The sequence below is a fragment of the Dipteris shenzhenensis genome, chromosome 15 (assembly GCF_047967505.1).
Source record: "Dipteris shenzhenensis isolate YYH24624 ecotype China chromosome 15, Dip_SZ_1.0, whole genome shotgun sequence".
Classification (NCBI taxonomy): domain Eukaryota; kingdom Viridiplantae; phylum Streptophyta; class Polypodiopsida; order Gleicheniales; family Dipteridaceae; genus Dipteris; species Dipteris shenzhenensis.
In genome coordinates, this window is record NC_141610.1 from 3,484,633 (window position 1) to 3,511,804 (window position 27,172).

Here is a 27,172-nt window from a genome sequence, read left to right on the forward strand (position 1 = left end):
GGGACCAAAGGGTTACCCAGTTGGAGCTTCGCATCTAGGACTATGCTGAGAAGCTTGATTTTGAAATGACCAAGCTTGCTCATGCAGATATAGCCCTGGGAATGGCGTGGCATTCTAGGAAGAATCCAGCCATTGATTGGAAAAAGCACGTATATCAATTCAAGATGAATGATGTGCTTTATGTCTTGCGAGGTGAAAAAGATATATCTCAGGGACCGTTGGTTTCCGTGATGGAAATCAGAAAGGCTCAAGTAGAGTTTTTGTACCTTTGCACAGCATCGGTAGAGTCGGTGAATGATTCTTCGACTAGCACTGATGTTACGCAAAGTGGTGAGATGGCCAAGCTGGCTAATCTTATAACAGAGGAGTTCTCTGAATGTTTTAGGGATGAACTACCTTATGGGTTACCTCCAGAGCGGAAAGTTCAGCATAAGATTGAACTGATCCCGGGGGCAGAACCTGTAAATAGACCTCCCTATAGAATGAGTTTTACTGAAGAGGCGGAGGTGCGTAGACAATTGGAAGAATACCTCAAGTTGGGGCAGATTCAACCAAGTTTCTCACCTTTTGCTTCGCCAGTGATATTAAAGAGGAAAAAGGATGATACGTTTCGCCTCTGTATAGATTACAGAGCATTGAATAATATCACTGTTAAGCACAGGTATCCGATGGCTCGGATTGATGATTTGCTAGATGCATTACATGGAGCCGTGATTTTCAGCAAGATAGATCTTAAGTGCGGCTACCATCAGATCCGGATTAGAGCCGAGGATGTGCATAAAACCGCTTTCAGGAGCAGGTTTGGTCATTATGAGTTTTTGGTAATGCCCTTCGGACTTACCAATGCTCCAGCGACCTTCGTCATGCTTATGAACGATTTACTACGTCCGTATATCGGAAAGTTCGTAGTACATTTTATTGACGATATCTTGATATTCAGTAAAAGTGTTACTGAGCATTGTGAACACTTAAAAATAGTGTTCAGTACTTTGAGGAAAGCTAGTCTTTACGTGAATAAAAAGAAAACTATACTGTGTATGGTTAGGCTTGAGTACTTAGGGTTCATAATTACTCCACAGGGGGTAGAAATGGATCCGAAGAAAGTGGCTGCGATACTAACTTGGCCAATCCCTCAGAGTCTGACCGCGTTGCGATCATTCTTGGGATTTGTCCAGTTTTATAGAAGGCATATCAAAGGATATTCCGAAATAGTATCGCCATTGACTGATCTGACCTCAGATAAAGTACCTTTTATTTGGGGACAGAATCAACAGGAAAGTTTTAACACCATAAAACAAGCTGTGGTCTCAGGACCGGTGTTAAAAATAGTTGATCCCCAGAAACCGTTGTTCCTAGAAACCGATGCAAGTGGCATTGCGGTAGGAGCAGTCCTCCTTCAAGAGGGAAGGCCAGTAGCCTTCGAAAGCAAGAAGCTTTCTCCCTCTCAAAGGAATTGGCCAACTCATGAATTGGAGTTGTATGCAGTTATCCATGCTTTGAAAACATGGAGACATTATCTGTATGGTTCAGAGTTTTATGTGGATGTAGATCATGATACTCTGAAACATTTTTGTAAACAGCCTGACTTGAGGGGCCGCCAAGCTAGGTGAGCAGAGCTCATGCAGGAGTTTAATTTGACGATTCGGTACCGAAGAGGAAAAGATAATAAGGTTGCTGATGCGTTGTCTCGCATTATGCACAACCTGAGTTTCACGGTATTAGAGAGAGCTCTAATGACCGAGATCAGAGAAACTCAAAAGGTGGACGAGTTTGTCCAGAGCTTATGGCCTAAGGCTCATGTGTTAAAACCCGGGGAAAATGAAAAGGATGACCTGGCATCCAGAAAAGGCCAAACTTATGCAAGATATACCATAAGGGATGGTATGCTAGTTAGAAATGGCAAGGTTGTAGTACCTGGTCAGAATGATCTCAGGCAGAGAGTCATTCGACAGTGCCATGATAGCCCGTGTGCGGGACATCCAGGAGTCGAGAAGACCTATGATCTCGTGAAGCGAGATTTCTTTTGGCCAAAGATGAAAAAGCATATTCATGAATATGTGACACGGTGTTTCTCGTGTCAGGTAAGTAAGGCCGAGCGGGTGAAGCCACCCGGACTTTTACAGCCCTTGGAAATACCACTAAGTAAGTGGGAGAGCATTTCCATGGATTTTATTGTAGGGCTACCTGCAACACAAGGAGGGTATAATTCTATCCTTGTGGTGGTTGATCGTCTAACCAAGATGGCTCACTTCATTCCGACTAGAGAGTCTGTTAGTGCCCCGCAAGTGGCGGATTTGTTCATTAGACATATATTTCGTCTGCATGGATTGCCTAGATCCATAGTGTCAGACCGAGATGTCAGATTTACCGGTCATTTTTGGACAGCGGTATTTGAGACACTAAGGACTGAGCTGGGAATGAGTAGTGGGGATCATCCTGAGACGGATGGTCAGACGGAGAGAGTCAACCAGACTTTAGAGGATATGCTGAGGGCATATGTGTCATTGAGGCAACATACATGGGACAAGTGGTTGCCATTGTTGGAGTTTGCCTACAATGATAGGAAACATTCATCTACTGGGTTCAGTCCGTTTGAGCTGAACTATGGTTATAGGCCTGCCAATCCAACTATAGTTGGAGTACCTCAGAAAGTGCCTAGTGCCGCGAACTTTGTAGTTCAGATGCGGGAGATGCTAGCACTTGCGAGAGCTAATATCCGCCAAGCTATGGATAGAGCCAAGGCGTATGCGGATGAAAATCGGTCTATAAGAGTATTTGAAGAAGGAGAAAAAGTTTTTCTCAGAATTCCTTCGCACTCGAAGTCGTTGACTTCAGGAGAGTGTGCTAAGTTATCACCTCGATACTGTGGGCCGTGGTTAATTCTAAAGAGAATAGGCAGTGTAGCCTATAAATTAGAATTGCCACCGGGGTGTAAGGTGCACCCGGTTTTTCATGTTTCGCGCTTAAAGAAATTTTTGCATACAGGTGACTCACTAATTGAAGGTGTGGTTTTGTTTCAGGAGATAGAGGATATTGCAAGGCGCAAACCAACAAGGATCCTGGACCGAGGAACAATGCAGATACGAAATCGGAAGATACCCACGGTGTTGGTTGCATGGCATGGTCAGCCTCTATCGGAAGCTACCTGGGAATCCGTATACCAGTTACGGAGAGCATTCCCAGATTTCATCATCGAGGACGCTGATGCTTGAAGAGGGAAGGAATGTTATGCTCTAGCCGAGATAGCATGACCTCGGATAGATCGGTGGGCATTTTCCCTTAGATGACCAACTTTTGTAATAGTTAATGTGCGTAATTAAATGGTCAAGAGAAGTAACTGCCAAGGTCCTAGGTGAGGGCGTAATGGCATTGACTAGGTAGTTCTAATAGGGCTAGGGCCTAGGTGCATCTAAATGTGCAAATTGCCAAGGGGCAATTGTTTTTTAAAGGAACTCCAAGAGAGGGGTGAAAAAGGATGCATCTAAGTAAGGGCCTAAAATGAAGACATGTGGCCAGGAACTATCTAGGGAATTGTGGGTCTCAGGGATAAGGATGAAGGAATTAACGATGAAAAATGAATGATTGTGCATCAAGTCCCTGTGAATTGGCTGGGTGGAATATTGGAGTGCCATCGCCCGTGACTGTACTAACGTAGGAGAAGAACCAAGAGAAGGGTGTTACACGAGCGGCCACACATAGAGAGCGGTCTACCTTCGATGGGGCTCTAGTAGAGATTGTTGCATCCTATACATACGTGGGGGTTCCCTTTTCAGGTTCGATCTTCATGATGTGACTAGCTATGCAGGCCTGTTTGAGTAGGGGATATGCCATACTAGCTAGACTTGAGCGTCAGTGCTTCCACTCACATTTTTAGGATCCCAGAACCAAGTTTCTCTTCTGTGACCCAATGGCTCATCTAGCAGGATTTACTCTAATCCCTTTTGGGGGAAAGACTTATCGGAGATAGATTGGTCCCGCATAGAGAGACTTTAAGATCCCGCTTCTTGCTCAGATGATCCGCAGCAACAACTCATTGATTTTGCATCATATCATAGTAGCAGAGTTTGGGGCTACCACTCTACAACTTGACGCAGTCTTCCAGCTGTTCACTTATATCCATATGGTTAGGGACTTTGGTACCACAACATCCGAACCATGGCTAGCCTTGACTTTATCTATGGCATTGGAGATGTAGGGGGATTAGAGGAGTTGGTATGCTCTTCACACATGCTATGGATTGAGAGAGGGTGGCCAGAGGGCATCCCACGTGAGAGATAAATCTGCACTTTATGTGATATGCAGGAGATCGAGACAGAGGATCACTTTGCATTTAGATGCCTTGTATACTATGAGATTTTTGGACGATATCATGGTCTTTTCAGTTGCGATTTTGGCCCACTCAGAGGTTCCTGGCACACTTGATGAGCAACATGTGCCCACTTTCTTTCTTGAGGCCTAGAGACACAGAGACCAGCTTATACAAGCATGGAGGAGAGCACATCAGGGATTGGCTAAGCCTAGCCAGAGCATGATCACGAATTTCTTTGTCAGTGGCCCAAGCCAAGGACAGGAGGGGACTAGACGTAGCAAAGAGCTAGAGAGCACGACTCGACAGATCCGGCCCCGGTGGACAATCACATGAGGACCGTAGACATATCCTCTCGAGACAGACCACAAGAGCGAAGATAGCACTTGTCAGACAGCGGGCTAAATCACAAAGACTACAAAGGAGAGGGATGGATCTAGACAGGCCAAGTTCAGCAAATATCTATCACTGACTTTCTTCCTCGATCACCAGACCTCGAGCCACTGTCAGGCCAGCTCCTCTTGTCTCTCCTCAGTCGTTCGGTGGAGTTGGTCCCATTGAATGACAACACATAGGTCCAACCACTTGGATGGACAGTAGACCATTGGTAGATGGCGAGGAGATTCCTCCTTGGTGTTACTTCTTTTGGGTTTCTCTTGCAGGGCGACGACCTAATGTAATAGTTTTTTCTCATCACGGCCATCAACATTGGCTAGGGGTGCCCATTTATGGGCCCCACCCTTAGCTTTCATTGTATATGGGTAGGGGTACCCCCACCCTTAGCTTTCATTGTATCCATTTTTTTTGTTCAGTCTCATAGACCCTTTGGTATTTCATAGACGTTAATAAACTCTCTCTCTCTCTCTTCCTCCTCTCCCCTCCCCCATTGGCACCCTTGTGCCTTTTGTTTCCCAAATTCCCTCCCCTTTCTCTTTCTGACTTGTACAAAGTGTTGCTATGCAGGTAAAGGAGTTTCATGACTGCATGTTGCAACACATAACACCAGCTGCACAGAAAGAATTGAAATTGCTGCAAGATTTGAAGGTAGATTTCATTGGGTAAATGATTAGAGGTTTGATGGATGTATGAATTAAAGTAATACGTTACCAAGCTATCATTGTAAACATGCTTTGTGGATAGGAAGAAGAGGAAGGGGACCCAACCATTGGAGTGGAAGATGTGTTGTATTATATACAGAAAGCTGAAAGAAAGGTTTTAGACTTTGACATACAGGAATTGAGCCAGTATCTACCAGTTGAAGTCGTCACAGCTGGATTGCTGAGAATTTACGAAAACCTCCTTGGTATAAAAGCTTTATACTTTGCGAATCTGTGCGTGTTTTGCAGCAGAGCATTATTTTCATTTGTCGGTAGACAATCACTTGGGGTCTTGATGGGGATTTGATCTATCCATAAATTTTGTGACAAAGGAACTCTATTGAACGTATAATACTTGGCAAGAAGCTTCACTCTCCTATGCTGCTGATTTCAGCTAGAATTTTGTTTTGTTTCAGTTTTCAACATTTTGGTGAATCTAGTGAGTACTTGTTGAGCTAGCTTGTGTGCTACTATGTGTACCTTGTGGTGGTGTTCCAAGACCTCTTTTAAGTAGCTTCCTAGCTTTTTGGCTGGCTGGTCTAGCCGATTTTTCAGGTTGCTTCTGTTGTCTCCATAGCTTTCTCTAATGTGTGCTGAAACCGGCCTTTGGAAACTCCAAACGGCGGTGAACAAATAATAACTAGCAAATACTTAATTTTCAGCCATTTAGAAATTCCCACAGCAAACAAAAATAATTTCGAACACAACACTCAAGAGCCAGATTGTCGTCGTCCTCCTGCACCAAACACTAGATTGGCCCTAAACTTAGCACCCCTTTCGGTATTTCTTTATCATTTCAGAGGGCATCCAAATACAAGAAAGCTTCTATTAAGTATTAAAGAAAACCGTTAGAGCAAGCTCCATACGGGAATACGGTGATAAGGAAAAAAATGGAAAGACAACCAGGAATTATGTACTTCACCACGTCATATAGATGAGACTTCATAGGGATCAGTTGCAATGTGGGCTCGTAGATGATGAGCTTATGAACCAGGTTCCAGAGCACACAAATAACAAGTCAATCTCCCACACAATCTGACTAGAACACACACAGACTCTTTGAAAGAGGGGAAAGACTACACAGCCCGAAACAGACTGAACTTAGAACTGAACTTCCCCCCAAAAAACTCAGAAAACAGTCAGCCTCAGAATACTAAGAACCCACAGCCCACATGAAGGTTATCTTTGAGACTTTTCAAGACATCAACCCACAGTTAAAATTCCACAGCCATGACTCATAAGCCTCCATCAAGAGCAACAGCTTGTAACTCTTGACGTGATCATAACTGCTCCTCAACATCTCCTTCTCAAACACCGAGCTCCAGCATTCCTTAACTCTCCCCAAAGCTGCAGTCAACAACCAAACAGTGAAAGGGACTGGCTAGCAGGTCGCATCAATCATCTATGCTCTTACACAACTACATCCAGCGTCTGTATCTTTCTCTTGCTTGTAGAGTACTCCACACTCATAGCTTCATGTCACCAACAGTCCTCCAGCAGAAAATCATACCATAGCTATTCCTCAAGCTTTTACTAAGCAGTAGCTCATAATCAGCCACCTACAAGCCCACACGGAAGACATCTCAAGCAACAGCCTCAGCCTCTTCTATTTCCCGTATTGTATGCTTTCCATCACTCAAGATATTCTGCTCAAAACCTCCATGATAGCTATACTTCTCACAGCCAAGAAACCCACGACTCCAGTAAGAGTAAACAGCCCGTTGGAAAACAGGGCCAACTCACAGCTTCTCTTTTCATGGTGTATGCTCCCCCTCTATTGTTCAAAATCCTCTAGTGCGCAGTAGCCACGCTCAGCCATGCTTCTCCGTCTCGCCAAGCCTCAGTACTCCACAGCCCTCTTCAAAACCACAGTCTACGCTCTTAAATTACCCGCTCTGCCTCTGCGCAAGGACTCCCTGCAATCGTGTGTAAGCCTTTCTCTCACAAAATTCTCCTCCTCTGTGGTCCTCCCACACTCCATCAGTGCACTCCAGCCCACGATCTCCTCCGCTCCTCAAAGGTCCCCTCTCGTCACAAATTCTCCACCCAAGCAGCAGCTCCTTCCCAAGACCATCCTCCGTTCGTGTAGTCGCGACCTTGCCCTTCAAAAGCCTTCACCATCCATCAGTCCGCGTGATGACCAGCCTACGACTCTCGTTGCACCACCCGCATCGTTATCCAAGGATCTCCCTGGCTTGCATAGTAACGACGCCCCAACTTCCAAAGCTCCTTGCTAGCCAAGGTCTCTCCAGCTCCCGTAGTAGCGTCGCCTTTCACCATCAGCCCTCGACAGTCCTTCCCCTTTGCACAGGCCCACGATCTACTTTCCTAGCTCATTGTTGCACTCACCGTCCCGACCTCTGAACCACCCATCCACCAGCGCGATCCCCTTCCAAAAGCTATAATCGACCTCTCCTCTCCAGAGCTCATCCGGTAGCACTCAGCCTCCCCTTACAAGAAGCTCTCGTCGCCTTTTTCAGCCCCCCGCTGTCTCCAGAGCTTCCTTTTTGCGCAATCATCCTCCAGGTGCCCACGATCTCCTTTTGGAATTCTCCTGCAAGTTGTCACCTTCATCTACGTCCAGCTCGTCGACTAGAAGCATCCCTTCATCCATCACGTAGCCACCTTTGCATGAGCAGGATGCCTTCCTAATTAGTCCAGCCACCTCAGCCTAATCTGCCACCTCATTAGTGACATTTTACCACTCTCAAAACATTTCCCCCAAATCACATTAAATGCACATTTTGGACCTTTAGTCACACAATTCCCACACACATTAGCATGCACATTAAAACTTGCATGCACCCTCGTACACACACATGAAAAGCCCCGTGACATGGACACCAGAACATATCAAATTCCTGTAACATGTAAGTGCACATTGACTCAGGAAAATAAAATTTAAACACCCTTCATGGCTTGATTTTCATGACCCCAAAAACATTTCACTTGACCACAGACTGGACACCCTTACTCTAGAGGTCTGGTACAACCACATTGCATTTCATCATTTCCCATGAAGTCCCTGCAAAACATACTTTATTATCTCAAAAAAAATATACATCAGTCCATCATGCTTGTGAAAGAAAAATCCATAAATGCCAAAAGCCCACACCTACCCTAGATGTGTACAACTATGTGCCTACCCACAGCTATATACAGTGCTAAAAAAACTTGAGACAGATTTTGTCCTATCATTTTGCCCATCCCCAAGTCTGCAGACATTCATGTCTTGCAGATAGAGGTATATAAGATTTGCATTTCTTCAGAGATATCCTTATCCATGAGGTCTTCCGGCCTATCTGGTTTCATCACAACAGGTCCACAGCCACCTACACTCATGATCCTATGAAAGTATTTCTTTAGTCTGAAGCCATTAACTCTATTCTTATGCTGCTGACCATCCAAATCCTCAAGTTGATATGATCCATTTTTGAATTTTTTCGTCACACGAAAAGGTCCATCCCATTTGGTCACAAATTTCTTCTTGAAGGTAGAATCCAAACTACTGTTGTAATCACCCTCCTTGATTTTCTTATCCCTGAATATCCTGTTTGCTCTCTTCTGATTCTCCTCTTGAACTAAAGCATAATGTTCCACCACCTTTTGTCTATCTAGTTGTACTTCCTGCAAATCCAATAACCGGTTCTAGAAAGTAGAATTTGAATCCTCATTTATCTTCATTAACATCTGTAATGCAGAAATTTCTACTTCCAAGGGCAACAGAGCTTCTTTCCCATAAACAAGATGAAATGGTGAAAACTGGGTGCCTTCTTTTACTGCAACTCTGTAAGCCCATAAAGCCCAGTGCAAAGCAAGATCCCACTCCTTCTCATAGGTTCTCATGATCTTTCCCATGATATTAGTACACAAACCATTAAAAGTTTCATTCATCCCATTACATTGAGGGTAATACGGACTTGCATATCTGTGTTTAATCCTCAGCTTACCACATAATAAATCCATCAGTTCACTCCTGAAACCTAGACCTCTATCAGAAAGCAACTCCAGTGGTACACCAAATCTATAGCAAATATCCTCATACACAAACTTACATACAGATTTTGCATTGACAGCCCGTACTGCTCGTGCTTCAGCCCATCTCGTCAAATAATCCACAGCTGTCAACATATAACAATTTCCCTCGGCTGTCATGGGTAGAGGACCAATGGCATCTATTCCCCATTTCTCGAAAATATTATAAGCAAGCATGATATTTCTGAGTTCTGGATGTAAGATCCTCTTACTCATTTGCTGACACTGTAGGCATGACTTGCACCAATGTCTTATGTCTCTCTGGAGGGATGGCCACACATATCCTTCTGTAAGTATTTTCCTTAGCATGATTTTGAAAGCAAAATGTTCTCCACATACTCCCTCATGATTAGCTTGTAGAATATGAAAAACTTCCTCATGCAAGGGAATTCTTCTGAGCACCAAATCAGCCCCTTTCATGTAAAGAACATCATCTATCAGACAATAAGAAGTACAGCTTTTAATAAATCTGTATTTTCTTTGTTTTGGAACTTCTTCAGGCACTTTACCAGTTAACAGGAAGCTTTCCTCACAAGCTAATGTCTCCCTTCCTTTGTATAAGGGCTCCTGCACTCCTACTGCATTGACATAAGCTGCTGTAATTTCCTGCGCAGCATCATGTGCATTTACATTCTTATCTCTTTCAATATGCTGGAGTGTCCAGGCATCCAATTGATTTAACAATTTCTTCACCGCACTTATCCATCTCTTCAGATGAACATGCTTAACCTTCCAGACACCTAAAATTTGTGAACTCATAGCTAGGGTTAGGAATAGAAAAAGCTTTTACAAGAATAGGGAAAGCTTGGAGAAAAAGCCAACAGCAGAAAAGCTAGACTCTAAATAGAATAAAGCTTAAATCCTAGAAAAGCAAGAAAAGAAAATAACTTTTAATAATTTGACATTTTGTTTTATACCACTCTACCCATACACGATAATTAATTAATCTAGGGGCCTAGGATTCCATTGACCCTAGAACTTTAACAGCTTAGATCTAGCTCTAGACAACTCAGAATTCTACCAAACTGGAACCATCTTTTAGCTCTCGAAAAGCCCTAGAAACTTGATACTCATGATCTAGATCACAAGACTGTGATCTAGATCTGTCCTCATTGACTAAGCATTATAGCCTAACACACCAAGGCTCACCCCCAAAGCCAGTGAAGGTGTTAGGAGTAGAACAATCGGGTATATTGAACCCTTGTGAATATGTGAAGCGTCATCAGTCTCGCACAGCATGTTGGTAATTTAATACCATGTGGAGGGTGATCCTATAAGATAGTCATTCGGCTCGTAACTTCACTGGCGTGAAGTCCACCCCATGCACTAGCTTCTGACCTCCTATTACTGGATGTCACTATGATGGATACTGAAGATCCAAGGCCATGCTGAAGATGGCAAAGAGAGAGACCGTGTTGAAGACGCTAACAAAAGATCTTACTGAAGATGGTAAATATAGGTCATACTGTAGATGGCAGAGATGAGCCATGCTGGAGATGGCAAATCATATTGGAGATGGTATAATATCGACCGTACTGGAGACGGTAGATCACACTGAAGGTGATAGAGCCACACTAAAGGTGACTGGTCGTTCTAAGACGATAGATCGCAGTGAAGGGGATGGTTTGCACTGAAGGCGATAAGAGCTCTAATGTCCGGAAGAAAGGGTTGCACTAAAGGTGACAAGTGCTATACTGGAGATAGCAATGCATGGTGATCAGCCATGTAAAGAGAGTACACTGAATTGCCGATGAAGATTTACACATGGTAGCAGAAGATGCCCGGACGGCCGGGATGTGAAGTCCTGTCACAAGAACATAGAAGTTTACACGTGTGGTCAGTAAAAATGAGGTCTCAAGAAAAGAATATAGCAGTGAGAAAGAGCCATGTTACCATTGAGACTTGCGCAAGGATGCCTACAACTATTTCACTCGTGTGTGTGCGTTCTGTGCCCTCCATGTAGAGGTAGCAATAGATGCAGGACATGTGTGAATTGCTGCAATAGAAATGCCAACACTGGTTAGAATGAAAGCATACAACTGAATGCGTAGCAATTGAACTGCAAACACACACTGAAAACCATAATTGAGGAGGCATGGAGGTGAGGAGGGAGGAGCTTCTTGAAAAACTTCCCAATGGCTTCTCGCAAAAGCCAAGGCTTTAGTCCCCATCCTATGTGGCACACTGACACAGTGTGATCAATCAGAATGCATCAAACAAATGCACTAGATGCAATACTTGCATATGATTGGTTTCCTTAGAGTGAGTGAGATGTGAGTGAATGTATGTGTGACATGTGGCAAGGACGCAAGATATAGACCCGCAAAGATTATCCGTGTGTACGTCTATTCGATGGATGTATGTGGGGGCTTGCCACATCATGTGGCCCCTTAAAGTCTCGAACTCTTGTCCATCACATAACATCATGGATGCCTAACCTACGACCTAAGGTCTACCTACCACTGTTTTTTACCTGTAATTATTTGTAACTCAAAATTACCTAAAGGGTAATTTAGTGGACTAAGTCCATAGTTCATCACTTTTTCCAATAGGGGGCTCCGGCTATTGAGCCCTCTGCCTCATTGTGTATTGTCTCTTTTGCCTTATGCCACTGGTATTGCATCACATCCTACTTGGAATTAATGAGGTGCTTAGGTGGCTATGAGATAATGTAGATCACCATCTTAGTAACTGCTTGGGAAATAGATAGTGTGGAACCCATTTTGGGTAAAGAGGTAGATGAGTTTTTCCTTACAAGTTGACCTTTATTAGAAATGGCTTGAAATAGGTTTTGAAGTGTTTACAATAAAAATGTTGTTGTCATTATAGTACATGCCTTGTCTTTAGTAAAATGTTTCTTTATAAAAATCCTAATCATCCTCTATTGAACTTTGGGTTTTGGACAGTAGAAAACTGTGACATGTTTTGTACTAAGACATAAGTTTCACTTCAGGTCTGGAATTTGAAGAAATCCAGGAAAGAACTGACTGGCATGAAGACGTACGTCAGTTTTCAGTTTTCGACTCAGCAAATAGGAAACTGATGGGCTATTTCTATCTTGATCTCTATCCTCGGTAAGTCTCAAAATTTTATAACTATTGTTGTTGCCCTTGTGTTTGTTAAGACATGTTGTTAAGTATCTGCAAGAAAGGAAACAGGTCATGCAATCAGCTATTGCCAGTTAGCTAGAGGTATAAGTAGGTACTGATTGGCCTTCAGGTTGATAAGACTTTGGTGGAAAAATTTAGCTGCTGTATGATGGCAAGGTAGAGAATTGTGATACGTTAGTCCAATTGATCGATAAACATAAGCAAGATGGATCATTACAATACGTTAGTCCATTGAGAGAATTGACAAGAATAAATATTTCGTTCTTCCTGTATCATATTTAATCATGTTGATGTTTGTTCTGGATAGTGATGGAAAGTATGGCCATGCTTGTGTGGTCCCTCTTCAACCCGGGTGTGATCTGGGAAATGGGAGACGACAGGTACATATTTGCTTTGACAAACTAGGTCTTTGAATTGCTATATCCAACCAGATGTTGTATTAGAGGTGCAAATGAGGTTTTCTAAATGGCATATTAGGCCTTTCAATGTCACAGTTACCAGTTGCGGCACTACTAATCAATCTTGCAAAGCCAACAATTGATGCACCTGCGCTGCTCAGGCACTCAGAATTGGTCACTTACTTCCATGAGTTCGGTCACGTAGTATGTATTCTCACCTGAGAACGCATTTTATTGTAATTGAGAGTCACACATGCACTCTTAGGTTGTACTTGGCCATGGTATTGTAACAACCTGTCTCTTCTGCAGATCCTCAAATCACAGTGTCATCTGTGCTTGCAGATGCACCACATTTGCAGTTATGCAACATTTGCCAAATTTTCTGGTCTACAAGTTGAGACAGACTTCTTGGAGGCTCCTAGCCAGATGCTTGAAAACTGGTCGGATACTACTCAAAATTTTTGTTGACACTATGACATTGAAAGCCTTCATGTTTAAGAGAAGAAATTGTGAACTTGATAGTGATTAAGTAATGTGTAAAACATCGGGATTATTAACCAAATCTTTTGGCTCTCACAGGTGTTATGAGAAAGAATCACTGAAGCTGCTGAGTGGTTCATATGAGGCAAGTAGTTTAAAATAGACTACCTGTGTGCTACAGATTGTGTGCATGTTATATTCTTTTTTGGATGAATAATGGCATCATGCTCTGGAGGATCTGCATGCTTTTTTGGATTTCTGCAGGATCCAAAGACACCAATACCGAATGAAATGTGCAATATTTTGATAAAGAAGCGAAGATCTTTCCCCGCTCTGAGAGCGCTGAGAAATCAGCTTTTCATGGGTACGTAAGGGATTATTGATTCTAAAGGGAATGGAACAAGCAACAAAAGTCCATTTTCAAGGTTTTCCCTGTTATTAGAGCACCATCAATTTTGGTGCCTTGAGTTCTGTAGTAGCAAGAAAAGTCTTTCTGTAGACTATGCACTGCTTGATCAGGTAGCATGCACTTATGTGGTAGAGACAGTAGTATTGGTAAATCTTTTTGGCCACCTGTGTTATGTTTGGTGGGTAATGTTTCTTGTTCACAATTTGCTAATCAATTTCTGAGACACTTCAACAGTCAAAGAAAACCTGCTAAAATTGGCAGGCAGGGATCTTTGCAAAAATAGGCAGCAGTACAGAAGCTGTGCTTGGTTTTTGGTGAATTCTAAAACATTGCAATTCAAATGAGAATAAAAGAATACCTTAGGGGGAGTTAGATAGTAACCAATGTATTGAATGATCATTTATAGGGGAAAGGGAAGGGAGGGGGGGGGGAAGATTTCTATCTATTTGTCAGAGCAAAGGTCCTTTTCAAAGAGTTAGAGCTTTGTGTGTTGTTCAACGAGTTTGAGCTTCTTGAGGTGTTATAGTTGATGCAAAGATAAACGAGTTCATCATGACTACATGCCGCATCTGAGCTTAGGCATGTGGAGGCTGGGATTCTGAAGGAACTTCCCTGGCATGCATCAATGCAAAACAACATGGCTACTCAAGAGCATGGATTTGGATTTGGGAAGACGAGTAGCAATCTTGACCTATTGGGAGGGTGTGTAGCAATCTAGACCTTTGGGTAAGACAAATTAGATTAATAGCCAAATTCACATCATAACTAGATGCTGCGAGGACAGTAGGAGTCCTAAGTTCCCTCATTTTGGTGAAGTAATCTACATCAGGTATGGGCTGGTCAGGTTCATTGTAGAAATATTAGTGTAGGCTTTCCAAAACTTGGGTCCTGGATGATGTTGAGAATTGTGGTGCCATGAAGCACTAAAATGATAGTGAGTGATAGAAAGAGTGGTATGAAGAAGAAAAATATATGATTGGAAGATAAAGATTGCAACAATGAGATGTGAGGATTGAGGATTGGAAATAAACCCTCGAGGCTATAAAACAATGTATTTGATCATTGGATGAATGGAAGAGATGCAGCCTTGGATTTAGTGTCATATCTTATCTCTTCCCATGCGCGGTCTTGTGAAAGCTTCTCTCTACCATCCATGAGTTTCGACACGTGGTATTAGAGCATATGATGCTAAATCTTTGAGAGAGTGTGAGAGCCCTTGCCCTTCTCTCTGATTTGTTTCAGAAAGCTCACTCGAACGACCAAAAGGATTTATGCAGTCACGGGCTACACTGAAGGAAGGACTTAACGACTCAGGGGTACAAATCTGCCACATCAGCACTGCCATGTTAGCAGACATGTCATCTGCCATGTCATCATGTACAGTGCCACATAGGCACATGTCATCTGCCATGTCATCATGTACAGTGCCACATAGGCACAACTTTTTAAATAGCATGTGAATGCACACTGTCACATCATCCACAGCACCACCTCATTATTATTAGACAAAATTGGACTCAAAATTCAAATGACCATAACTTTTGATCCAAAAATAATTTTATAGTGATGTAAAAAGGAAAAATAATCAGCAATCAAGCTCTACGCGCTGAGAACAACATATTTGTATTCCGGATCTTCTAAATACCAGAAAATGAAGAAAGAAGAAACGCGCTATTGTATGTTTCACCCCATTCGTCTCTACAAAAATTGTTGTAATCCACCTTCTGAAGCCATCTGATGCACTTAAAGTGAAGAGAGAAAGTAGGTACAGGGCCAAAGTTTCTTGAACACATAGGGAGAGAAAGGAAGAGTGAAGATGAAATTGTAATTTTGCATCCGACCACCTTGCAGTAGCCATGTTGCACCAAGGGGAGGTGTTAAGAATTGAGGTGCTATGGAGCACAATGATAGTGAGTGATAGGAGAGGGGTATGAAGAAGAAATATATATAATTGGAAGACGAAGATTGCAACAATGAGATGTTGACACATGTACCTAAGTGAGGATTGGAGATAAGCCCTTGCGCCATAAAACAATGTATTGAATCATTAGATGAATGGAAGAGATGCAACCTCGAATTTAGTGATCTCTTCCCATGTATGGTCTTGAATACGCTTCCTCTCTACCCTCCATGAGTTTCAACAAATGGGCATTGTGACCTCTTGTCCAAGTTTGGAGTTATTGTTGTAGAGGATGCTCAAGAGTTCCTGCTCATGTCTTACAATAATTTACTATTTATTGTGCTGCACTAGGCAATCAGACTCTTTTGTAATATTTGTCTCGTTTAGATGCCCTTGTTGGTTTTTCACTCTTCATCGCACCAATTATACATATCCTTCAAGTGGCTTTCCCATGTGCTTGGCCATGTAAGGGAAGGAGTGTCATGCAATGATGTGGATAGTGCGCTAGGAGTTGGCATTGGCATTTAGGGTTGGTTAGTTGTACAAGTAGAGTGTGTAAGTAGCTATCATATATGTGATCCAATGAATCGTCTAGTGTTAGTATGAGGAGGGGGCTAATGTCAGAATGAATGCGATAGTATGAGAAGGCAAATGTGGGAATGATGATTATTGGTTTTTTTTTTGGGTTGGGGGGGAGAAGAAAATGATCTTTTATTAAGTAGGAACAAAATACATGAAATCAGGATAAAATCCGTGGCTTAACCAATTTGGAGAGTGGGTTTGCCATGGGCTTTTAGTAGAACAACCCTGAGTGTTTTTGTGATTTGAACCAAGAGCCCTTCCAATTTGCACGAATGCGACCTTTTTACATGTAAGCTCTCAGATTATGGATAATTTGTTTTCAAATCGTAGGGATATAGATAATTTGTTTTCACATCGTAGGGCTATACATAATGTTTGCTTCTTGTCATTGTAGCTTGCATGGTTTATAGTTGGATTGGTTCTAGTTTGAGGGTTGCGGCGGCTGAGACGACTATTGAAGAAACTACACAGGAGAAGTTTTTTAACTCCCTATAATAATTTCAACATCATCATCATCTTCCAATGTAAACTACTCGGTGCTTTCTATCAATTCAGACAACGGATTTTGCAGAGGCGTTTGAATGAGATGATTGCGAGTTGCCAAACACATATACTTGAACTTAAGAGTTTGCAATTAAGCTGGAATTAAGTCTTATACAGCTTAAACACAAAGTGACATCATTGGAAAATGCAATATGATTGAGGGGCCAAGACGGCCCCCCCCCCTTATCCAGGCTCACTTTATTCTTGATAATGGAGATACAAGACCAAGGTGCAATGCACCTTCCAAACTGATGAACTCAGTGAAAACCTAGGACCTAGATACAAGACTCAAGAGCATATGTGCAAGGTAGACAACAAAAAGGAGGACTTCAAGCTCAGGTTTCAACTCTTGGCTTGCCCAATCCACAAGGAAGAAGCCTGCAACAATCACCACTTACATCCAACATTAGAGACAAGCACTAGTTTCTAGAAACAACATGAAATAGTGCTGTAAATGAGATAAACTTGACAATACAGGCTCCCTTCGTGACTTGATCCTTTTGTAGATGAAGTCCTTGATGCCTCTGAAGCTACCTTGGGTGAGGAGAGTGTGGAAATGGGGCTGGAATGAGAACAGCTTAGAAAAACAGCTTGTAGGCTAGAGAGAGAAATCTTTTATGGAGTGATAGCTGTAGAGAGAGAGTGCCAATGCTGATCCCAAGGGAGGGGATGTAAGAGAGGAGCTGCTGCTGTTCCAGAGGTGCACAGAAAGGTAGATTTCTGCAAGGGAAATGGGCTGGAACAGTAGAGAGAGAAATTCTGCAGTAGAGAGAGAAAGACTGCAGCAGGAGAGAGAAAGGGGCTGTGGCTCCTCCAGGCTAGGAAAAGGAGAGAGGATGCTACTGCTGTTCTAGAAGAGCTGAGAGGGGGCAGATTTCTGGAGAGGAGGGGCTGGAACTGTAGAGAGAGAATGTGCTGTTGTAGAGAGAGAAAGTGCTGCTGAGGTGAGAGAATGGCCTGGGGAGAAGCTGGCTGCACCCAAGGAGCTGGAGAGGTTGTGCTGCATCATCCAAAAGGAGGGAGAAGAAAAGTGACGAATTTTTCATGTGAGGAATGAAGGGGAGAGGCCTTCTTTTATAGGCTCAGCCCCCCCCCCCCAGGCCTAGAGTGGAAGGTGGACACTTGTTCCAGATTTTTGGTGGGCTGCAGTCCCAAAGAGGACAGCCCACAACCTGCCCCAAATCTACCAGATTTGGGGCCAAACACTTGGCCTGCATGCCCTGCCACTTGCCATGCATGCTGCCACATGTGTGGGACAGGTGGACTGACCTGCCAGCTCAGATTCCATGTGGCAGTCTGCCACGTGTCAGCTGCCACGTGTCACTCCCAAAAACCCTAAAATTTCTAAGTTGTCAGAATTCAATTCTGATGGTACCCACGGGTTCCTAACAGCTTAGACTATTTATTGACGTACTCTAAGGTCATAATTGAGCCATACTGAGCTCATTTGTTTGTCGTCTTATCTTGTATCTCCATTACTCTTGGCGTGCTGCCAGGCCCACACCCAAAGCTCAGGGAACATTCTCTTGAATGGTTCCTAGGTCGGTATGCAATCTGTGCATTTGATTGGTCCCATGTTTGGGTACTCAGGTGGGGTGTGGTTTCCAGATGTCCCTCTCAAAGAGAGGCCATCACTCTTGTGGGTCACTAATGCCCATAACCCCAAGAAAGGGGGTCCACCCTCAAATGCTAGACCTAGTCCCCATTGTCCGTAACTGAACAGTAGGAAAACATTTCATTTCTTAATAAGCATACTTTTGAAAAACAAAAAGAAATAGTACCAAGCAAGTGGATACATGTTGAAGCAGGATGACATCCAGAGATTTTACGCATGTTTGATTGTGATCTCTCCATTAAAGACACATTGGTGTCCATATGCTCGTATCTTCAAGAGTTGGAGCTGCAATTTCAGGAGAACACCTCCAAGGATGCAGTCATGTTCAAAGATGTTCAATACATGCATGTCAACGATGCATTGGCTTCAATAGACTAGAAGTAGAAGTTGAATTTGAAGAGGGATTTTTTGAAGGTTCCAAACAATAAAAAGAGGACAGGCACTATGTGCTACTATTGTGCTGGAGGAACCCCGGATTCTATCTACAAGTGGCCTTGACTATATGATGATATCCTATCAGATCACTGCGATTGAAAGGAAGGCAAAGGTTGAGTTCCATCTACGGCTTTTGTGCATCTAGATCATCTTCCAAGTCGAGATCATCTACGGCTTTTGTGCATCTAGATCATCTTCCAAGTCGAGCTTTTTTTTGGGGGTGGGGGGGGTGATGTTTCTGCAAGGAAGGCGGCACTACATCTAGATTGATACATTCGGGGTTCCTCCTCACCAAGAGAAGAGCATTATTTGAAACTGCTCATGCCAGCGTGCTTCTTACTGTGTCGTATGAGATCTTGCAACTAGAGCCACTGCCTCGTGACCTGCTCTGTCGCCATCGCTTCGTTCTAAACTAGTGCCTTTGTACCCATGTGAAGTCTGCATCATCTTCTGTATCGATCTGTCCATACAGATTCCCTATACTGCTTCTCATATTGTTTGTTGTCTGCTTTTATCAAGCAACTTAGTCAGCACATTTGGAGTATTGTGCCTAGTTGGCTTTGCAATTTTTGGGACTTTTGTGGGATTTCAAACAGGTTTGCACATTTGGTCATTTCTGGAGTTTAAATAACTCAGATTGAGTGTGAAAATTAGGGCTTTTATCAATTTCGGGTACATCCATCTGTAACATTTGGGGCTGTTGCTTCAAATTTCCTTTTTGCAAACGAACAAGTTGACAATTGCAAGAAATTCAGAGTTTTGCAGGCTCTTTTGCAGAGATTTTGGTCTTAAGCTACTCTTGCAACTTTTTGAGTCTAGTGCAGACTCAGGGCAATTTTTACAGATGTGCTGCAACTTTTTGAGTCTAGCTTAGACTCAGGGCATTTATACAGATATCTGAACTCAGTGTGAGTCAGAATTTTTGGGGTGGATTGCAAGCATTTTCTGAATTTTTGTTTGCAAAATAATGGGTCAGCAAGGAGGAGATGCATTTGCGATAGTCAATCCAGGAGGATAAGTACATGGTACCAACTATTCTTTGTGGAGCTTTATGGTGAGGAACATTGTTGTGGCCAAAAGCTTGTGAATTTATGTCCAAGGGGATGACACTCATCCAGTCAACACAGTTCAGAAACCTCCTGAAGGGGTGTTGGGGCAGCAAGCCAAGATTGTCTAGGTACAACAACTAGGAGCACCTGTCTATCACTTTGGTTATAGATTCCAGCCATTCCAATGCAAATAAGGATGATGCTTCAGCCAACTTTTGGCTGAAGAATGGGCTTTTCTTTGTGTGTAGATACGATGCCGGACAGGAAGTTTTGTCACTCAATGTGGCTGAAACTTCAGATGCTGGTTGGTACTTTGATGGAGGTGCATAAAACCACATTACCTCTTTAAGGAAGTTATTTGTAGATTTGAAGCCTGCTCTCGTTGGCAAGAGGATGTTTTGTGCCAATAATTCTTCTAATCCTGACAGAGGAGTTGGAAAGATAATGATGTCATCAGGTGATCGAACCGATTTGTGGGGAGTAACAACACACATTGAGTTTGACTTAGCCATGCTATCATTGATGGTGACTTTGGATCTAGCAGTGGCAGTGACCTCATAGATTCAGATTAGGATGAATCTTCAGAGTTTTGAGTCTTGAGAGTCGAAAGCTTCCTTTCAATTATATGTATCGAGATGCATTTTTCATTCATGTCACATGTGACAAGATTCAATTGTCAGTTTTTTTTTTCATGAAAAAGACTTCTATTAAGTAAGAACAAAAACCCGCGAGAGCAAGCTCAAAGCGGAATACATCATGAAATCATGAGGATAATAAAAAACCCCCTCAGAGTGAGGTGGAAAGAAACCAAGGCTGAGGCTGAAAGTGCCATCTCAACCCTGTAGTAGATTCAGAGAAGAAAGGAGAATCCTTCCATTCCCTGAAGAAAGAAGCCCTCCTAGCTGAGGCTGCACGGGAGTCCCCCTGCATACCTGTCCATACGGCCATCAGAGTGTGTACGATGTCTGTCCAGATACTAGCCAATGTGTGCGAGGGATGAACCTGAGTACCCTCCATAGCCTCTGTGCATCTGGATCTCCAGATATGCCAGGCTGCTATGCTCGCTATAATCTCCCAAGAAGTATCCACAGAGGCATGTACAGCTGTAAAAGGACGGTGTGGAACCACATCCAACGAGCAGAGCTCAACCCGATATGACGTCGAACCGAAATGGCCCGGGAGGAGTCAAGTCCCTCATAGAAAACCTGAGGTCCTGTAAGAGAAAGCCAAGCCACCGAGCCCCAAGTCATAAAGAGTGGGGAATGGGCAAAGTGACTGAAGATCCTGGCTATCCCCATCCAAATCAATCTCGCCTATCTGCAATCCCATAAGCAATGCTGAATAGACTCCGAAGCAGAAAGGCAACGAGGGCAAGTAGGATCGGCTCCGAATCTGGACCTCCAAAGGTTCACTGCAATCCCTCCATGAATAGAAAGCCAAAAGAAGATAGTGATCTTTCTATTCCTGTGGGATTTCCAGAGCCTCCTCCAGAAGTACCTCTGCTGATCCGCAGTAATACCAAAAGTCTCCCAATGAGGAACTCTGGACGGTCTCCAGCCTCTACTACTGAGCTGAAATCTCCTGGCATTACTGACCGTGTAACGAAAGAAGGGGATGGTCTTCTCTCGATGCCCCGCGTCAATCCACTCCCACTCTCCGGGGTCCCACTGTAAATACCTGATGGGAACTCCTCCATAGAGCCAAAGTCTCCAAGACCCGGTGGAGAGTAACTGGGGGTCAGGGTCTAAGAACCACTCTGAATCTGATCCCTGCATCAAAAGGCCTACGACCCTGATAGGCTGAAAAGCAGACTCAAGCAATATATCATCTGTAGATCTGAGCAATCTGCCACCATCCTGGACACTGAAAACCAAAGCATCCTCCTGTGCATCTCGGAAGGCTAAGACCTGAAGTGGAACCCTCCTCTCGAGAAAGTACCTGCCCAAGTGGAGGTAGTGAGAGGCATATCATCTGTGTCTATCCAAGCCTCTGGAAGGGCTGTCTCAATCTGCAAGATCCTCCCTGCACTCCCTCTGAGATGTCCTGTCAACCTTGACTTGGTTTCCTCTGGAAGCCTACGGAAGGCTTTCCAAGATCCTAAAGAAGAAGCAGGTCCCCTCTCCCACCTGGCCCACTGCATGTAGGGTGAGGCACCCAGTGGTCTGCCACGATCATCTAAAATACTGTCGTTCCACATGATGGGCTGCCTATCAATCTCTTCCCGGGAGGAAGGAGGAATCCTCCGAAGAGAGCTTCTGAAACTAGCCCAAGCTTTCAGAATGGCAACCATGAGAGGGGATGAAGGTGATCTGAGGTGTGCTGAGGTGAAGATCCATCTAACACTGCTCATCCAGTCTCCTCCTGAGGAAGGTGTGCACCTCTGTATGCTGCTGATAAGAAAGTCCTTCCACGGTTCCTGTCCTGGCATAAGTCCTCGCACCACTATCTTGCAAAGTAAGGCTCTGCACTGTAAATCTGGATCAATAATATTGAGACCCCCATCCTGTGTAGGGAGGATGAGGGTCTCCCAAGCCACTCTGGCTAAGGCATCTGCTGTGCCATCAAGCCCACTCCAGAGAAAGTTCCTGATCGGTCTTATGAGCTGAATGATGCAGTCCCTAGAACGGCACCAACATGAACAAATAAACCAGGCCGTGGCCAAGAGGACCTGGTTGACCACCACAACTCTAGAGGCAAGATCCAGCTTGGCTGAGCTCCAAAAGAGAAGCTTCCTTCTGATGCTCTCCAACACGGGAGCAAACTGCTGCGTGGTAGAAATACCCAAGCCGACCTGGCAGCCCAAATACCTGATAGGCACACCCCTCTGAACCCAAGTGAACCCTATGTCAAGTCCCCAAACTGGAGTGTCCTCATCACTGATCCAAAAGCCATTGGATTTATGCCAATTTATCTGCGCCCCTGCCGCCAAGCAAAATAAATCCAATGCTGTCCTAAAAGAAGTCAATGCCTGTGGAGAGGCATCCAAATAAATCGCTGTGTCATCAGCCAACTCACTGTCAAGCAGCTCCTCTTCTCTTCTGATAGGAAGTCTCAGCCCAAAGATGTCAGCTTGAGATCTAACATAGATGCTCATAGCTTCGGCCACGAATAAAAAAAGGAAAGGAGCAAGGGGGCATCCCTGACGGACTGATCTCGAAATCTGAAATCTCTCACCCCTTACCCCACCAATAAGTACCTGGCTATGGGCTGATCTGTACAAAGAGGAAACACCTCTGATCCAAACATGAGTGAATCCAAAGCGTAGAAGGGTGCCCTCCAAAAAACTCCAATCTACTCTGTCATAAGCTTTTTCAAAATCCAACAGTAGAATGGCAAGATTCTGGCCACTCTGCATGGCCCACTCTGAAGCTTCCCAGAAAGAAAAAATGTTATCAAAAATACTTCTGCCATGCACAAATCCCGTCTGAGTGTCGTGGATACGATCAAGGAGAAGTGGCTGCAATCGGAGGCTGATAGCCTTGGCCAGAATCTTGTAACAAGTCCCCAGAAGTGTGATAGGCCTCCACTGGGACAATAAATTTCTGCTACCTCCTTTTGGGATAAGGTGGATGAGGCCCTCTGTAAGCGATTCAGGCATCTCGCCAGAGTCCCAAATGGCCTGCATGGCTGAAGTAATATAGTCTCCAATCATATCCCAAAATGCAATGAAAAAAGACGGGGTGAGGCCATCTAAACCTGGGCACTTGCCCTTGTGAAGGGCTGAAAGTGCAGTCCTGAACTCTGTGTTGGTGAAAGGTGCGTCAAGTAGAACCTGCATATCCGGATTCACCAACACTGGGATACTCTGCCAAATAGCCTGTCTAGCATCCTCTATATCGTGTGTCTCAGGATCAGCAGTAAGGAGGGTGGCATAGAAATCTGAAGCTATGCGTAAGACGTCATCTGGCTCTGTCTGTAAAACCCCATGTGAGTCAATAAGCTGAGATACACTCTCTCTTCTATGTCTAGGGCCAAGAGTAGAGAAAAAGTGTTTATTGACTCTACCACCCATCTGAATCCAGAAGGACTCCCGTGCATGAAAGGCATACTCTGCTCTCTGATCAAGCATACTCTGATCAAGCAATAACTGCAGATGAGCCCTCGCTGCAGCAAGGCGCTCCTGAATCCAAGCATCTGAAGGCCGTTTCTGCTCTTCCCTCTACAAAGCTGCTAACTGCTGGCGAACACCAATCTCACGTCTGAGAATATCTCGTCTCCTGGTAGAAGCAACTGAGCAGTAAAAGTCGCTAATACCAGAGAGGGCAGCGGCTAAATGTGAAGGATGTGGCTGCCCTCCCTGGACATGAGCAAACCATATCCGTAGGGCTGCCTCTGTAAGGTCCTCCTCTGTGTAAAAGGCATCTGGAATCCTGATGCTGGCAGATCGGCCTCTCAAGTGAGGCTCTGAGATAGCCAGAACAACAGGGAAATGGTCTGAGGTGGAAACCCCCGCAGCAATGCATACCGATCCACCTCTGTCTAGTGCCCAGTCATCTACATAAAATCTGTCAATGCGTGCATGAATAGGCATCTGTTGCCTCCTGTTCGACCAAGAGAACAGGAGGGACTGTGGCTGAATAAGAAAGGCATCATCACACCAAGTATCTCTGCCACAGAAATGGAAAAGGAAGGCATCCCAAGCTGCTCTCTCCAAAGAGTGAAGTCCGCCTTCTCTACCCCCTTTTTTGTCTGAAGGTAACTCGACCATGTTAAAGTCACCTCCAATCACCCAAGAATCCACAATGGGGGCCCAGGAGAGCAAAGTCTTCCACATAAGGACACGTTCCCCTCTAATGTTGGAGGCATATAGGTTGAGGAAGCCAACCTTACGCCCTCCAATCAAAAGAATAATCCACTGAGCTCTAGAGGGGATAATGACTCCGTGCCCAACAACTAAGGGGAGAACCGACTGCGAAACTGAAATAGAAGTGCCACCCCTAGTGCCCAATGCAGGCGACCAAAAAGTATGTCCTGAAAGCAACTTGCCTGACTTGGCACAATCTCTATAATCCAGCTTGTGCTCTTGAATAAATAATATATCAATGGGACCCCCAGTAACACCTGGATGAAGCTGATCCCGGATCAGCTGTCTACGGCGGCGATGTGGGACGCCACCTAGGCCCTGTATGTTCCAACTGATAATCCTCATCGATGGGATGATGTAGAGTGGAACACCTTACCCGACCTAGTGGCGGAAACAAACCCCTCAACAGGGGAAGACCTCCTGCTCGAGGAAGGAGGGAAGGAACCCAGTGGAGGAAAGTCAATAGGGGAAAGAATCCTGGCACCTGAAGAAGAAGCCCTGTCAATAGGAAATCCAACCACTGGCTCCCCAAAAGTAGCGGGCACAAACTCCTCTGGGAAATCTGAACTCTCTGCCAAGGCTGAAAACGAGTTCTTGTGGAGCAATCCAGACACCGGAGTACGAAGGATCCCTTGTGAGGGAAGAGGATCAACAGTGTAAGCTATCCCCTTCCCCCTGTCCAAGGGAGGGAGTGAGGAAGGCTCTCTACCCGGTGTCTGCCCAGTCGCGGAAATCTCTCCGTCCTCAAGAGGAACATCTGGCAGTGCTGGATCTAAGGAAGAAGCTGCAACTGGGGAGGAGGTCGAAGCTTCAGCGTCTCGAACTGTGCAAGGTGAGACAGGAAGGACAGCTCGAGGTGAAGCAGAGTCTACTAAGGTACCCTCGTGAACTGAAGGAGGGACCTGCACACGTACTGGAACCCACTGTAAAGCGTCGCGTGTGCCTGAGGGAGGTGGGGGTCGAGGAGCAGGTGAAGGACCTGTACCACCCCCCTGACGAGGCCGAGGAATAGGTACTGGACCTGTACCACCACCTGACTGAGCAGGACCGCCACGTGAAGAACGAGGAGCAGGAGCTGGACCTGTACCACCCCTCTGTCGAGGTCGAGGGGCAAGTGCCGGGTCTAATCCCCCCCCCTGTCCCCCCTGTCGATGCCCTGAGGCGGTAGCTGTACCAGAGGGCTTCTTAGGCCTTTTCTTCTTCCTGGGACAATCCCTGGCAAAGTGTCCCGAGGTCCTGCAAATCCTGCACTGGTCCTGCCTGCCTGAAATCTCCACTCTCTGGCGAAAAAAGGAACCATCCGGGCGCTGTATCATGACGTGGTCCATCTCGAGGTTAGGATCCTTGCAAAGGACCCTAACTCTAGGAACCCCATCAGCCTTGGTTGCCTCTGCTGCAGTCAATGGCAACCCAGGGAGGGGTGGGATCTCAGCAACTGCGCCAAAATGCTCCCCAATAACAGAAAGAAGTCGATGGTAAACCTGGGGAAGCCCGGGGAACCTGATGAAGAGCGAGAAGAACTTCTTATCTGCCTCTACTGGGTCGAAACCAAGGTGAAAGGCTTCAAAGAAGATCTTCCTGTGTCCCAGGTGTAGAAACTCGGCCTTGAGCACAGTGCTCGCAGCCTCTAGAGTGTCAAAAACAACCTGGAAAAAACCTCGTCCCAGAAGGCGAACATCTACCAATCGAGGAGCGAGGTCTGGGGGGAGAGCCGCAAGCATCCAGTCTCTGGCTTGGGATCTGGAAGGGTGAGACCCGAAGATGCGTGCTAGCAAAGTGGTAGAGCACTCAATCTCTACATCCTTCTTGAGCTGCTGCAACTCGTCTTTAGAGAAAGTGATAGTTTTCGCGGCCGGTGGAGATGGAGTAGGATTGGCTGACGGGGAATCCATCGCCAATCAAGGTGAGGAGGCCGACTCGAACAGAAAAAAAAGCTCCTTCCGTTCCAAAAAAGCTGCGAGGGGCAAGGGAGGGGAAAGGAGGCTAAGAGGAAGTAGGGGGGAAGGGGAGGGAAGGAGGAGAGGGGCTGGGGCTGAGAGGGGAGAGGGGCAAGCTGAGAGGGAGGGAGGGGAAAGGAGAGAAGAAGAAAGGGAGGAGTGAGAGGAAGAGAGGGGGCGGGAGAGCAAGCAGGGAGGGGGCGGGACAGCAGGGGAGGGGGCGGGACAGCAAGGGGGAGGGGGCGGAGGCAGGGAGAGGGAGCGGAGCAGCAGGGGGGAGGGGGCGGAGGCAGGGGGGAGAGGGGGAGCAGAAAGGGGGAGGGGGCGGAGGCAGGGAGAGGGGGCGGAGCAGCAGGGGGGAGGGGACGGAGGCAGGGAGAGGGGGCGGGACAGCAGGGGGCAGGGGGGAGCAGCAGGGGGGAGGGGGCGGAGGCAGGGAGAGGGGGCGGAGCAGCAGGGGGGAGGGGACGGA

The 27,172-nt window shown here is 45.2% G+C and overlaps 1 protein-coding gene across 3 annotated transcripts in view; it reads left to right on the forward strand.

Moving 5' to 3' along the window:
* Positions 1-27,172, forward strand: part of LOC147893218 (Zincin-like metalloproteases family protein) — a 262,264-nt gene that overhangs the window by 168,443 nt on the left and 66,649 nt on the right. For 2 of the 3 annotated variants that reach the window (XM_087385550.1, XM_087385552.1), the window contains exons 9-16: positions 5,270-5,350; positions 5,447-5,609; positions 12,392-12,512; positions 12,856-12,928; positions 13,043-13,150; positions 13,256-13,386; positions 13,526-13,571; positions 13,691-13,790. In XM_087385550.1, the coding sequence (XP_087241676.1) occupies positions 5,270-5,350; positions 5,447-5,609; positions 12,392-12,512; positions 12,856-12,928; positions 13,043-13,150; positions 13,256-13,386; positions 13,526-13,571; positions 13,691-13,790 (823 nt within the window). The remainder of the gene's footprint in view (positions 1-5,269; positions 5,351-5,446; positions 5,610-12,391; positions 12,513-12,855; positions 12,929-13,042; positions 13,151-13,255; positions 13,387-13,525; positions 13,572-13,690; positions 13,791-27,172) is intronic. The other variant, XM_087385553.1, reaches the window with a different exon arrangement.